At 57.7% G+C, this 13,134-nt stretch overlaps 2 protein-coding genes across 2 annotated transcripts in view; one reads left to right on the top strand and one right to left on the bottom strand.

The window, feature by feature from the left end:
• PMM1 (phosphomannomutase 1) overlaps positions 1–11,201 on the top strand; it is a 13,376-nt gene extending 2,175 nt beyond the window's left edge. The window contains exons 2-7 of the mRNA XM_009647771.2: positions 662–738; positions 940–1,031; positions 3,470–3,569; positions 4,410–4,485; positions 7,266–7,381; positions 8,216–11,201. Of these exons, the coding sequence (XP_009646066.1) occupies positions 662–738; positions 940–1,031; positions 3,470–3,569; positions 4,410–4,485; positions 7,266–7,381; positions 8,216–8,338 (584 nt within the window). The 3' untranslated portion in view covers positions 8,339–11,201. The remainder of the gene's footprint in view (positions 1–661; positions 739–939; positions 1,032–3,469; positions 3,570–4,409; positions 4,486–7,265; positions 7,382–8,215) is intronic.
• The window catches only part of CSDC2 (cold shock domain containing C2), a 22,361-nt gene continuing 18,551 nt past the window's right edge, over positions 9,325–13,134 (bottom strand). The window contains 1 exon segment of the mRNA XM_035903195.1: positions 9,325–9,388. Coding sequence (XP_035759088.1) covers positions 9,325–9,388 — 64 coding nt within the window.

The raw sequence follows: 13,134 nt of genomic DNA, 5'->3' as shown, positions 1-13,134 counted from the left end.
AGGCAGGAGCCCTTTGGAAATTTTGCCTCTCTGTTGCTCCATGGTGGGGTCTCCGGGGGGTTCCTCATCGCGTTCAGACAGGCGCATGGGGTGGAGGAGGGAGTGGGAGGGCGCGGGGGCAGCCCCTGGCTCCCCCCACCTTGTTTTTCCTTCTCCGGCATGGATGCCAAGCGCGACGGGGCTCCGAGCTCTGCCTCCTTAGCGGAGGGAGGCTGAGAAATTCCCGGCTGAGGCTGATGGCAAGCCGGCAGAGCCGTGTGCCTGGGTGGCAGGGGGGGCTGGAGTTAGATAACCAGTAACTGCATCACCCCAGCACCCTGGCAGCGGGGAGGGGAAAAGAGAGAGCAGAGTAACACGCACGTGCTTGAAAGCCTGACATTTTGGGGCCCTTATCTTCGTCCTGCCACTGTTTCAGCCTGTGACCTCGGTCAGGTCGTGTCCCCCTGCGTGCGTCAGCTCCCCACCTGTGAGCAGAAGATAATCTCCTTCCCCACCTTGCGGAGAGCGAGGAGGGTCGGTGGCCCTTTGTGGAGCATGGGAGATGCGGAAAGCATGGTGCTAAGGAGCCGGGAGGATGGCTCACTCGGTCCTGAGCCCAGTCCTTTTGGCCCCTTTTCCCAGGCAGTACTCATGTTTCCTCTTTTGTTTCTTTCCCCCTCAGTCATCGATAAGTTTGACTACGTCTTCGCAGAGAACGGCACGGTGCAATACAAGAACGGGCAGCTGGTCTCCAAGCAGGTAGGTCCAGCTCCCCTTGCAGCCACAGCTCTCCTTCCCTGTGCCCTGCGTGCCGTGGGGAGCAGCACCTGGCCCCGGGCAGATGGGCCGCCTCATCTCCCCAAATGCCAGGCCTGAATGTCCCACTCCTATGGGTCATGTTCTCGGGTGGACTTCACGGGTGGTCAAGCATTTTCCTCACTCCCTTTTCTCCTCCCACAGGCCATTCAGGACCACTTGGGGGAAGAGTTGCTGCAGGATCTAATCAACTTCTGTCTCAACTACATGGCGCTGCTGAAGCTGCCCAAGAAACGGTAACGGCCCAAGCCCATGCAAATGGCAGTCATGGCACTGATTTCTAGGGAGCTCTGGGCTCCAGAGCTCCCCCTGAGAAAAGCTGAGCTACCGAGCCTGTCTTGCTCCAGGTTTTATCTCGGCATCTAGAGGCCCTGTATAGGATGACTGCCCCACCAAGCTGGGCACTGTGGCCAAATAATGGACCAGGGTCTTTGTTCTGGAGAGTCTGCGCTATTTTTTAGCATAATGCCTGCTCTTTTGCCCCTCAGATTTTCTTCCCTGGGAAGCAGGGTACAACCACTGCGTGCATCTCATTTAGGACAATGGTGCCAGCTCGTTCCTGGTCAGGGCATCAGGCATCACTAGTCGTATGGGTTTCCAAACAGACAAACAATGGCTCTTCAGATGGGAGGTCCAGCGCCTGAGCACACAGTTTCACGCTGTCTCAAACCCAGTGTTGCTTGGTGCCACTGGTAATAGGGCTGGTCCTGCTCTGCCCCCCGACCAGGTCTGCTTCCCCGCCACGAGATCCAGCAGGCACAGGATGAGTCAGGCTGGTGCACCTCCTCTGAAGGAAGACCAGGCCACTGCCAGGAAAGAAAAGGGTAGTTTTCCATTGCACTGTCCCGCCCTGTTATCACAGACAGGAGGGAGAGGGAACAGATGGCATGGAGGCGGAAGGGGAGAGCAGGAGGGCCTCTTTCAGAGGCAGCCTGCAGTTAAACCAGCCTGGGTGCAGTGTCAAACCACCCCTCGGACCACAGTTTCATGAATGCTTGAAGCCAGCACGAGCCAGTGGGGCTGCTGAAAGCAGTGGCTCTGCCCTCCCCTCGCCCTGGCTGGTTTGTTCCTGCTCTCCCCTGGTGTTTGTACCGTGAACCCGAGTAGGCGAGCTGTCTGGTTGAAATTTAGCTGGTAAAAGTTGCTAAACTGTGGTCCAGATTAGTTGCCTGATGTGTCACCATGTGGCAATAGGAGGACCAGCGAGGGGGGCCAGGCTGGCTCCTTGCGACAGGACTGCCGGCTGAACATGCCCCCGAAAGCGTGGGCTGGGACCCAGAACCCTCAAGGCTGTTTGGTTGCCTCATTGCTGTCTGGTTGCCCAACAACGTGGTGAAGTGTCAGCTCCCAAGTGTCTCTGTGGATTTAGGCTTATGGGATTTCTAGCAAAGCAAGGACTTTAACCCACAGCTCCCAAGTCCTGGCCCGGGGCATCAGCCACCAAACCCTTGGTGCTGCAGAAATGCTGCTCCCAGGCTGCAGGCATGGCTGCCCACGTGTCCGTTCCTCGTGATGTTCTTCCCTCTGTTAGGAGACAGGAGGTGGAGAGTTTTTCCCCCAGACTCAGAGTGGTAAGCACTTTATCACAGAGAAACAGCGGGCAGGGCTGGGGGAGGCGGATCAGAGGGTTAATGAGCTCAGGGCTCCTCAGCTGGACAGGGAAGGGGATCTCCCTGTTCCAGCTCCGTTTCCACAAGAGTTTCAATCTATTTTCAAATCAGCAGTGCTGCCATCCCCTGTTGTTTTTGCCCCACCAGTGCTGGTGCCTGTCTGACCCCTCAGTGAGCTATTCAGTGGTGATAAGCAAACAGGACTGGTTGGGTTTATAGCAAAGAGAAAACAAGGGAGCAGTTTTCTATCAGCTTAGTGCTTTGAACCAGCCCCCTGAGGAAGCAGCAGAGTAGAGATCCCAGCGCGAGATGAGGGTGGGAAGCAGGAACCGGGTCCTGTCCGTGCGGGCTTAGATAAGAGTTGCAACCAAAGGTACAGGGGACAAACGGGCGATACAAAGGCCCTGCAGGTCCTACCTGATTTGTGTCCCATGAGGAGGCCCTGATTGCTCATCAGCCTGCTGCCAGACATCAGCAGTGAGTTACATGGACCTGTTCCATCCCACTGCCCCAAGGTACCACCAGCTTCACCCAACCCACCCAACATTTCTTAAAAGCCTCCAGGGGTGGAGATGCCACAGCCTCGTCAGGCGGTTGGTCCAGTCCAGGCAATAGCTGTCCTTGCAGTTATTAAAACATTGGAAAATGTTTCCTGTCATCTCACCTCCAGGGGTGGAGATGCCACAGCCTCGTCAGGCCGTTGGTCCAGTCCAGGCAATAGCTATTCCTTGCAGTTATTAAACATTGGAAAATGTTTCCTGTCATCTCAGCTAAGCTTGTTTCTTCCAGCCTGTCCCCAGGGCACACAGGAACTGTTTATTCCTCTTCTCTTACAGTCTCTTTTTATAAAATCATGAGCCCCTTGGAGACCCTTAAGCAGAGTTGTTGGTGCCTGGTCTCTGCCTGGTGTGAAGCACCCATGAGTGGCGTGGTTCCTCTCCTCCTGCGTGTCCCTGCAGAGACTGCGTGCCTCACCAAGCAGCCATGGCAGCAGACCAAACACCCTGGCAAGGTCTGTTTTTCTCTCCCTGCCCCAGTAACCTTGTGCCCTTCTCCACCCACAGAGGAACCTTCATTGAGTTTCGCAATGGGATGCTGAACATCTCCCCCATCGGACGGAGCTGCACGCCAGAGGAGCGAATCGAGTTCTCCGAGCTGGACAAGGTAGATGGGCCAGATTCGAGCTTGCCCTCCCCTTTTCTGGTTTTGCGCCACCGCAGATCTTGGGTCTTACCTGCTTCCCCCCACCCCGAGGAGAAAGGAGCCCAGCTCCAATCTGTGCACCAGGCCAACACATTCGGCAAGGTGGAGACAGGACTGGGGGTCAGAAAACCCAAGGAGAGACACAGATGGGTGGAAGAATTTTACTTCATTAGGGACCACCAATGCAATGGGGTGGCCAGCAGGACTCCTTGCGCTGTGGGAGAGCCCCAAGGAATAAGGCACTTATTTTTCAGGGTGTTCCCTCATTTACAGTAAGCAAAGGTGGCCCAGCAGCTCTCTTCTCTCTCCCACTCTCCCAGCCCCAACAGAACTGGAACTAAGGGGCTTTCCAGACTGGGAGGGCCACAGCAAATCTGCTGGGCAGATCTCTAGAGTGCTTGGCCCATGCTCACAGCAGTTTCTGCCTGGTGGAGCTTTCTTGGGGTTAAGGGATCAGTCAGACTTTGCAAGACTTTTTAAGCAAAGCTGGAGACTCAGGGTTATGAACTGGGCTTCTGGGAAGCCGGACCAGTTGCATTTCATTGCCAAGGAAGGGCTGGGATCTTCTTTTCCCAGGAGCCTGCTGGAGCTGCCCTGAGCTGGTGGCCTTTTATGCAGAGACTGGGCAGGACCAGTGAAGGTTGGCTAAATGGCATTACACTGGGGCTCGGGGCAGGTGGGACGGGAGGAGAGCAATACGCCAGAGTTGCCCAGCAGACAGCTAAGGTTGGATTCTGGTAGACAGTCAACATCTAATTATTCAACCCCTCTTTCCTTTCCTTTCCTCTGTCTCCTCTGCAGAAAGAGCGGATCCGGGAGAAGTTTGTGGCAGCCTTGCAGAGGGAGTTTGCTGGCAAAGGCCTGCGTTTCTCTCGAGGTGAGTGGAGGGGGCTTCCCTGGCTTTGCCTTGGCCTCTTGTTGCCCATAAAACGCTGGGAGGGGGAGCGGGAGTCCTGGCTGTTCCTTCTGGGGGCCTGGAGACCCCAGGAAGAGCATAAGGAGCTTCTGGTCCTGGAGACCACAGGGGTGTCGTGTTCACATCTTGTGGCAGGGTGACAGCGGAGAATAAACTGTGCTGCAGGTTTGCCTCCCTGGGAGTCAGACAGACAGATGGGCTTCTGTCCCATGATGTTATCCCTGCCTTAATTTCAGTTAGCTCTGCGGAGCCCAGCCCTGCGCGGAAGGTCTGTTCTGGCTCAAGCATCATCAGCAGGGTGGCCAGCAGAGCTCCAGGCACATGCACACCTCTCTAGGAATGAGACAGGAGCCTCATGCATGTCTCAGCTCTGGGGTTTTCTTGGGAGGGTTGGCTACAAGGGAAACACCTTTCTTCCTGGAGGAAGAGCTGCTGAGAGGCAAGGAGTTTGCAGCTCCATGCCACGGGCTTTTGCAGGGCCACTTCTTGGGGTGGCTCTTACAGCCAGCTTACTGAAGATGAGGAACCAAAGGAGGGGCTTGAGCAATCCTGGGGGTCTGGCCAGGACAGGGAGGAAAATGAGGGTGTGTAAGTGGTGGGGCTGACGCTGGAGGAAGATCCTCCGCAGACCAGAGGGGTACGTGTGAGATAAGAGGGGTACGTGTGGCAGCCTAGCCAAAGGCCAAGGGGGTGACAAGGCTGGGAGGCAGCAGGTGACACCCCACTCTTGCACCCAGCATGGGCCAGCAGCAAGGGTCTGGCCCTCTGGTTCTCCAAGGGCTTTCCTCCTGAGAGCCTCCCCTTGCCTTCAGCCTCCTGCCAGGGGCGTCCCCTGCTGCCCGCAGCACTGACATGCACTGTTTGTCACAGCAGAGAAAGACGAGGTCCCTGCCGCCGTGCCCCTGCAGGCACAGGGGACAAGAGGAGAACAACAGGCCTTTCTCCTCTGGCTTCGGGAAGTCGCCATGAAGAGCCCGTTGTGGAAAAGCATAAAGACAAGGGGAGCTGCAGGCCCCCCGCTCCTCCATAAAGAAAATACGGGGTGTCTCAGGTCAAGCATCCAAAAACAGGGACACGCAGAAATGAGGCTTTTGTGCCAAGCTGGCTCTGCATGCCTTGTCCCAGGCAGTGGAGGACGCAAGCCCTGGAGGTGATAGGAGATCTCCCTGCAGCCCCCCAGACCCGTCCTCTGCCTAGGCAAGGGACAGTGCTGGCTGTCCTCCATACCACCTCTTGTCCCTTTGGTTTCCTACCCTCTCCAGCTGGCATCAGGAGCCCCTTCTTGCTGCCCAGCTCTGTTTAAAAGTCCAGAATGCAGCAAAATGCAGCATTTTTCTCACATAAATGGCTTTGGAAACAAAACCAGGAAGGGTTTTAATGAAGGCAACCAAGTTTAGCTGCTGCTTTGATGTTGGCTCCTCCTGCAAACCTGGAGGCACCCCCATCCCTGAGCTCCTAGGGCACTTGCTCCTGTCTGTATCGCAGTGCCCTGCCTGGGGCATCCTGCCTGGTAGTGAATCCTCTGCCCCGAGCTGGACACACAGGCTCCATCCCTGGATCCCCAAACCAACCCTCCTTGGAGCCTGAGGACACCTCAACCAGCCAGGGAAGAGGAGAGCATGGCATCGGGACGTACATGGTTGCACAGCCCCGGGGATCGGTGCCTCTCCTGCAGCAGGGACTCACCCCCTTCCTAAGAGAGGTGAGGTTATGATTTATGAAAAAGGAAAGCGTGAAACTCCAGGATTGCTGGTGGACCAGTAGTTTGCCTGGAGAAGCAGGGGGGGCCCCTTGAAACCAAGAGGAGCAGAGACCTGATCTGGCAGGGAGAGGCATGTCCCAGCTCAAATCCCTTCCAAGGGCCCAAGCGAGACCCAAACATACACATGCCCTAAGTTAGTGGCTTTGTTTTGGGAGGAGTGTGTCATCTGTGTCAGTGATGGGACAAGGGACCAGCTTTGCAGCCTGTGCACGCAGCGGGGAAGAGGAGGTGAGGGTGCTGCCTCTGTGCACCCCCAAAAGGCAGCCCCCCAAATGGCAGCGCAGTGCTGGGGTAAACTCTCCCCGGTCTAAGAGCAAGGGCTAGGAAGCTCATTAACCCTTGGTAGCTGTGGGTGTCCGCGTGCCTGTGTATGCGTGCTCTCTGGGAAAGCTCCTTTACCTCTGTACGTTTGCCCCATCTGCCTTGGTGCCCCTCCAGGTGTTGGCAACCTGCACTTGAGTCTTGTGGTGAGAGGTGACAGGCCAGGGTCGTGCTTGATGATGTCAGCAGGTTCATGGCACCTCTGCGGCAAGGTCCCTGATCAGCGTGCAGAGCCTGCTCGGGCCCCTCAGCGTGGGGGGGTTTGCTTTGCCTGTGCAGGGTGCTGGGAGCCCCCGGACCCTGCAGAGTTAAGGTGCGTGGGAGCAGTGGTTGCAGAAGGGCCAGCAATGTCCACGCAGGAGCCTAGGAGAGAGAGTGGTGCCAGCCTCTGAGGGCGTTGTCCCCCGCTGGGACACAGAATATGCGGATGCTATCTGCAAGGTGTGACCCCAAATGTCCCCCAACAGATGCATCTCTTGGGATCTTGTCCTAGCCACATGCCGGAGAGGCACAAGGCAGAGCTGGTGCCTGGCTGCTGTTTGCGGGGGGGCTCCCCACACATGTCCAGCCCTCTCCCCTCCACCTGCCTGTCCCCTGGTGGGGAGACACCCCGCTGGCTCCCACCAACCCTGCCCAACGCCCTCCCTTCCGCTGGCAGGTGGCATGATCAGCTTTGACGTCTTCCCGGAGGGCTGGGACAAGCGCTACTGCCTCAACGTGCTCGACGATGAGAGATTTGACACCATCCACTTCTTTGGGAACGAGACGACCCCTGTGAGTACGCCCCGCTTGCCCCACACATGGCTGCTTTCCCTCTTTCAGCCTGGCAAGCCTGCATGGAGCCGCTCCATCACGGGTCCCATGGCCTGGGCCCTGCCAGCGGCTGACACAGACCTCTAGTGGTGTGAGGGGGAGAGATGCTCCCTTGCAGCAGGTTCGTGATGGCAGCAGGCCTGCGGGATGGTGGGGAGATCGCCCTGGATTCACTGTGCTGGGGAGTGGGTCCACCTCAGCATCGCTTCCCTGTTCCACCCCGGCATCCTCAGGAGGGGGGTAGCCACTCCTGTGGCCCACAGGACCCAAACCAGGAACCCACAGGACCCAAACCAGGAACCCCCAGCACTTAGGAGAGGGCTTTTCAACAGCAGGAGGAGCTTCACCTTCCCTTTAGAGTGGTGGAGGGTGATGCTTCCTTGCTGCTGTAGACCAGCTTGGCCATCCACTCAGCTCTTCCCAGATGATGACAACCTCTGCCCCCCCCCAAATGTGACCACCCCACCTTCTGATAGCCCCTCCACAGGCAGGGCAGGGGTTAACCCCAGGTTCCTGGGCAAGCTTTGACAGTCTAGGACCTTCCCCATCCTTTCTAGCTCCTCTCCTGGCACTGAAGAGAGGAGGCAAGAGGGAGGGAGCAGGGCTCCCAGCCCAGCCTCTTCTGCCTCCCTGGGCCAGCAAAGCCCTGGCAGATCCTTCCCAGCAGGTCCCTGCCTGCCCAGGCGCTGGCTCCCACCCCAGCCCCTCACAGGATGGAGCAAGATGCCGAGTCACGGATGAGGGTGCTATGTTGAGAGCCTGCTGACGTTTTCCCTATTTTCTGTTCCCCTGCAGGGAGGGAACGATTATGAAATCTATGACGATCCCCGCACAGTGGGACACAGCGTCCAGTCCCCCCAGGACACGGTCCAGCGATGCCGCGAAATCTTCTTCCCAGAGAGAGCAAACGAGTGCTGACTGCCAGGTCCCCGCAGCCCTGCCCCGGCCCCGCCCTCTCCCCCCGCCAGGAAAAGCACCTTCATTTGAGGAATCTGCTCAGGGTAGACTGGAAAAAACCCGCTTTCCAGAGCTGGTCGGGATGTAACGCGTGAGCGTGGGTGGGTGTGCAGGAGGGGGCCTTCGCTGAGCAGCCCTTCGGCACTCCCCACCTATGGCTGGGGCTCGTGGGACCAGTCCCTCCTCACCTCCAGCAAAACTTCTCTCTTGACAGTTCAGGCCGTGGTGGGCGGCGATACGGATGCTTTCATGGTCGGGAAGCATTTGAAAGGGCCAGTCACGAGAGCATGCATGCATCCAGCCCCTGCTCCCTCCCCTCTTCTCTTCTTTTTCGTGCTGTCTCTCTTAACACCTCTGCTTGAGGGAACATGCGTCTCACCTTCCTCTCCCCCTTGTGCCTTGGCTGGGGAGGATGGAGCTGCTGAGGCCCCAGGCTCTCTCAGCAGAGCCACTCCAAAGCCGGAGGCCAGGAAGGCTGTTGGCTCCAAGCCCGTGGTAGGAAGGGGTAGCTGCGACCCCAGCTTGTTGCAGCGTTGTGCATCCCAGTGGAGAGGATCACCAAGTCCTTCACCTTGGTGCCCCACCGTGCCAGACCCTACAGGTGACCGAGGAATGACAGTTTTGAAATTACTCTGCTCCTGCTCTGAGCTTTGCTCAGGTGCATGAAGAAACTAATTCTTTCTTTAGCTCACCAAAAAAAAAAAAAAAAAAAGGCTACCGTGGGTTTATTTTCCATGTTCTGCAAACGTTATTGAATCAGACTTTCCCTGGCGTGGCTGGAGGGCCCCGGGTGCCTAGCATGTGCAGAGCACACTGCGGGGCCATTGGGGGCAGAAGGCTTCCCAACAGTCTTCCCACCCTCGTGTCCATTAGGCATCACGGATGTGCCAGTGTAAAACCTTACGCAGGGCATTCCTAGCAGACTGAGTCCCCTTCCTTCCCAGTGCTCAGCTCTCCATCAGGCTGCCAGAGACATTTTCAGAGAGGGCCAACACCGGGCAGACCTGGTTTCTAGTGCCAACGGAGGCGCACACTCAGCAGTGCCCTCCAGGCTTGCTTTTTGACCCCATCTCATCCCACACACTTGGTTTACGTGGTCACCTTTAGTGATGCAAGTTCTGTAGTGCAGCTGCCACATGTCCTCCTGCTCTTCTCTTCTCCTGGGTCTTCGTGGGTTGCAAAACCACATCTTCTCTTTGGCCCTTGACCTCCTCGCTCATGCTGCACCTCTATTCCTGGCCGTTATGCTGGGGTGCGTGGTCACACCAGTGACGCTGGTCACAACTCGGTGCTCAAGAGGAGCTCAGGGATCCATTCCAGGGAGATGTCCTGCTTAGAGCTCCCCAGGGCACACGTGTGTGGTGTTTGTGGACCCGGAGGGTGCTGGAGGTTCCTGCAAAAGCTCCCCATATTGCTCCCTGGGAGCCTTTCTCAGCACATCCCTGGTGGTATGGCTCTGCCCCCTCTCTTGGTCTTGTTTTCTGTCCTCTTTTTTTCCCCTGCTCCTGCTTTCCTCACCATTGCTCTTCATCTCCTACCTAGCAGCTGGACTGCAGAGAAAAGTTTCTCAGCTGGCCACTGCCACTTAACCAAGGGGCCAAGTTCCTCAGGCGAGATACGTTGGTGCTTTTGAACCCAGAGCAGGGCTCCCACCTTGCCACGGGCAGAATCCTGAGTGGACCTTGGCCCAGCTGCCTGGCTGCAGGTGCAGGAGCAGGGGTGCTGTGTGACCAGCGCTGGCGGGGTGCTGTCTCCTCCACCTGACTGCACCTCTTAACTCTACAACACATCAGATCTGTAATGCATCACATTTGCATGAGCGCAACCGTCTGCCCAGCATCTGGAAATCCCCAACAAATGCACAAATTCCTTTTTCTACCCAGAGAAAATTTCTGCATGGGAGAAGAGGACCTGTTGGGGAAGCCTGGATGCAGGGTACCCTCTTCACAGGCCACTGGTTTTGGCCCTCCACTGGAACCTTTATGGAGGAATCCTGTGGTTTGTGGTTCCTCCTTCTCTGTTTCACTGTCGATCAGGTTATGTGTGGCTTTGGGGTGTTATCTTTCCTGTAAGTCTATTCAGTGTCAGCAGGAGCTCTAGAGAGCTTGGTGGTGGGTGAAAAGTAGGGCCTGGCCATGAAGGCACGGCACTGTGGTGGCCTTGGGGTCTAAGATTCCTTGCATATTTGAAGGGAAGGACAGGCTCTGTCCAAGGCTGCTCCTGATGGCAGCGCATCCCTTGCTCAGGGTGGGGGGAGTTGCAGGGTGAGCAGGGCAGAGGCAGGGATGACCTTCAAGGCACCAGCCATCGCTTTCTCTGCTCAGGAGCTCACAGGTGCGTGGCTGAGATCAAGGAACCTTCCCCATCCCTGTCTCTGTCTTACACCAAGCTTGGGCTAGTTGAGGGCACCTCCCACCAGGAGGCCCTGTCCTGCTGGAAGGATGATGAGGAGGATGGCATCAGAAGTAGCTGAGGCAGCCCCAGGCTCTCAGAGCCACAGAATGGTTGCGGTTGAAAGGACCTCTGGAGGTCATCTGCTCCCAAACCCCTGCTCAAGCAAGGCCACTGACAGACCCAGCTGCCTGCCCTGTGTTTTTGCAGGCAGGGACAAGGCACAGCACTGGGGTGGGAGCTCTGCACCTAGGGGACGGTGCATGCCTGTCCCCAAGACCCCTTTGCCATGACGCCCCTCTCCTGGTGGGTGCCCACAGTGTGAGTGGGGGTTTCTCCGCATGTGTGCGTGAGCGAGCAGACGTGGTGGGCCCCACACTGGGGACCATCCTGTCATATGGCCCCCATATCTTTGCGAGATGGGTGGCTCCTGTCTGGCTGATACCAACTGTTAAATAAGAAATATATTTAAATACATATATATATGTATATTAAAAAAAAATCAATCATATTAAAGCTACAACACACAGCGGTTGGAGGCAGCGTGTGCTTTGTACCAGGCTCTGCTGGGGTGAAACGCAGCCAGGCGGCAGGCACCCTGGGCGCTCCAGGTCCTTCACCTGGGAGAGGCACCAGCATCCCCACTGCGACACATGCGCGACAAAGAGCCGGGATGGGCAGGGCTCATGGGAAAGTCACTTTTAATGGTTTATTGCCAATGTTACAAAGGTCGACACATGGTCAGACAGGCGGGAACCACACCGGAGTTGTAAAAACACCAACAAGTCTAGGGTTTTAGTTTATTTAAAAAAAAAAAAAAAAAAAAAGAAGAAGAATCAAACAAAGTTTGCCTTGGCCAAGCTGACTGCACGTCCCCGGGGATGTCTGGGGCCTGAGCCGGTGTTGCCGCAGCCCCTGGGTGAGCTGGGCTTTGGGTTGGCAGTGAGATGGGCTACGGGGTCCCGGGGCAGTCCTCATGCCAGCCTGGGCTGGGGCAGTGCGTGGTGGTCCTCCCGAATCCCCAGGGCCCCAGCTGTCCCACGTGGCACCAGCCTTGCCCCCCTCCTCTCCCCACTTAGGGCAGACCCCTGTCCCTACCGCAGCAGTGGTGGCAAGAAAGGTGGAAAACGCCCCTCTCCGTCAGCGCTGAGGACCGGCAGCACCAGCAGCTCCCACCGAGTGGGCGCCTGGGGAGCCGGCTGTGTCGTCGCCCGCCCCGCTCAGGGGCCTGCTTGCCCTGCTTCGAAATAAACCCCTTAAGATGCTGATCATCTCCGCTGGCACTGTCTTCCTGGGGTCAGTTCAGGCCCAGCCGGGTGCATGCCACCCCTGTCCCACCGCCCTCTGCCCTGTCCCTCCCCGGGGCTGCGGGAGCCCGCCTGGCCAGGGTATGGTGGAGAAGACCAAAAACGAAGTTTGTGCTTTATATACGAGACCCTGCCTACACGGAGGGGCTGGGGAGGAGGTTGCTGCACTCTCCTCATGGCCAAGGCTACTCAAACCCCTCAGCCCCTTGTCCCCCTGGCAAGCTATGGACGTGCACACACACGTGCACACACACACACACACACGCACGCAAGCGTGCATGGGAAGGGGGGGTCCCCAGGGGGCTGGGGGGACAAGGGGAGAAGGAGGAGAAGGTGGCTGTCTCCCCAAAACCACGTCAGCACCGAGCCAAGAAAAGTGCGTTACTGACCCAGCAGCAGCGGGGAGCACAGAGGTGCCAAGTGCACCCCTGCCCCACACCCAGGCACAGCCCCCGGGTGCAACGCTGAGCACTCCCAGCGCCCTGCCAGCAGCCATTTGCCCCTTAAAACCACATTTTTTCTTTCGGTAAGCCACTTGCCTCCCCGTGGCACTGCTGACCTGAGATCTTTTGATGGAGGGAGGTGGCTCAGGCAGGTGCCAAGAGCTGCCAGCCGTGGTGATGGGTCTCAGACACCCAGTCCTCACACAGTGATACGCTGCCCCACGCTGCCCTGTTTCCCCCCAGCCCCACGGCATGCCCCACTGCTGCCATGCTGCGGGCAGCGGGACCAAGCAGGGTGCCCATCTTGCTGGATCGGGGTTCAGGAGGACAAGCTGAGCCCTGCCAGCCTCCCCTTGGCCCCCTCCTGCTCCCAGCACCTGCTTCAGCCCGGGGCAGCAGGGTGGCCGGGGTGTGGGACTGGTTCCCCTGCTCCCCATAGCCTCGAGGGCAAGGAAGGGGACATGGGGCTTGGCACTGCCCCCGGAGCTGGGGGGTGGCAGGGGAGGGCTCTGCTTCCCCCATGCCCCTCGACAGACACTTACAAACACACACAGAGAAAGGAAACCATAACCTTATAAAAGACACCGAACGCAAACGCCTGCATGTTTAGGGGCAG

This window comes from Egretta garzetta, unplaced genomic scaffold (assembly GCF_000687185.1).
Source record: "Egretta garzetta isolate BGI_Z169 unplaced genomic scaffold, ASM68718v1 scaffold51, whole genome shotgun sequence".
NCBI lineage: Eukaryota > Metazoa > Chordata > Aves > Pelecaniformes > Ardeidae > Egretta > Egretta garzetta.
This window is presented reverse-complemented; position numbering and strand designations above follow the sequence as displayed.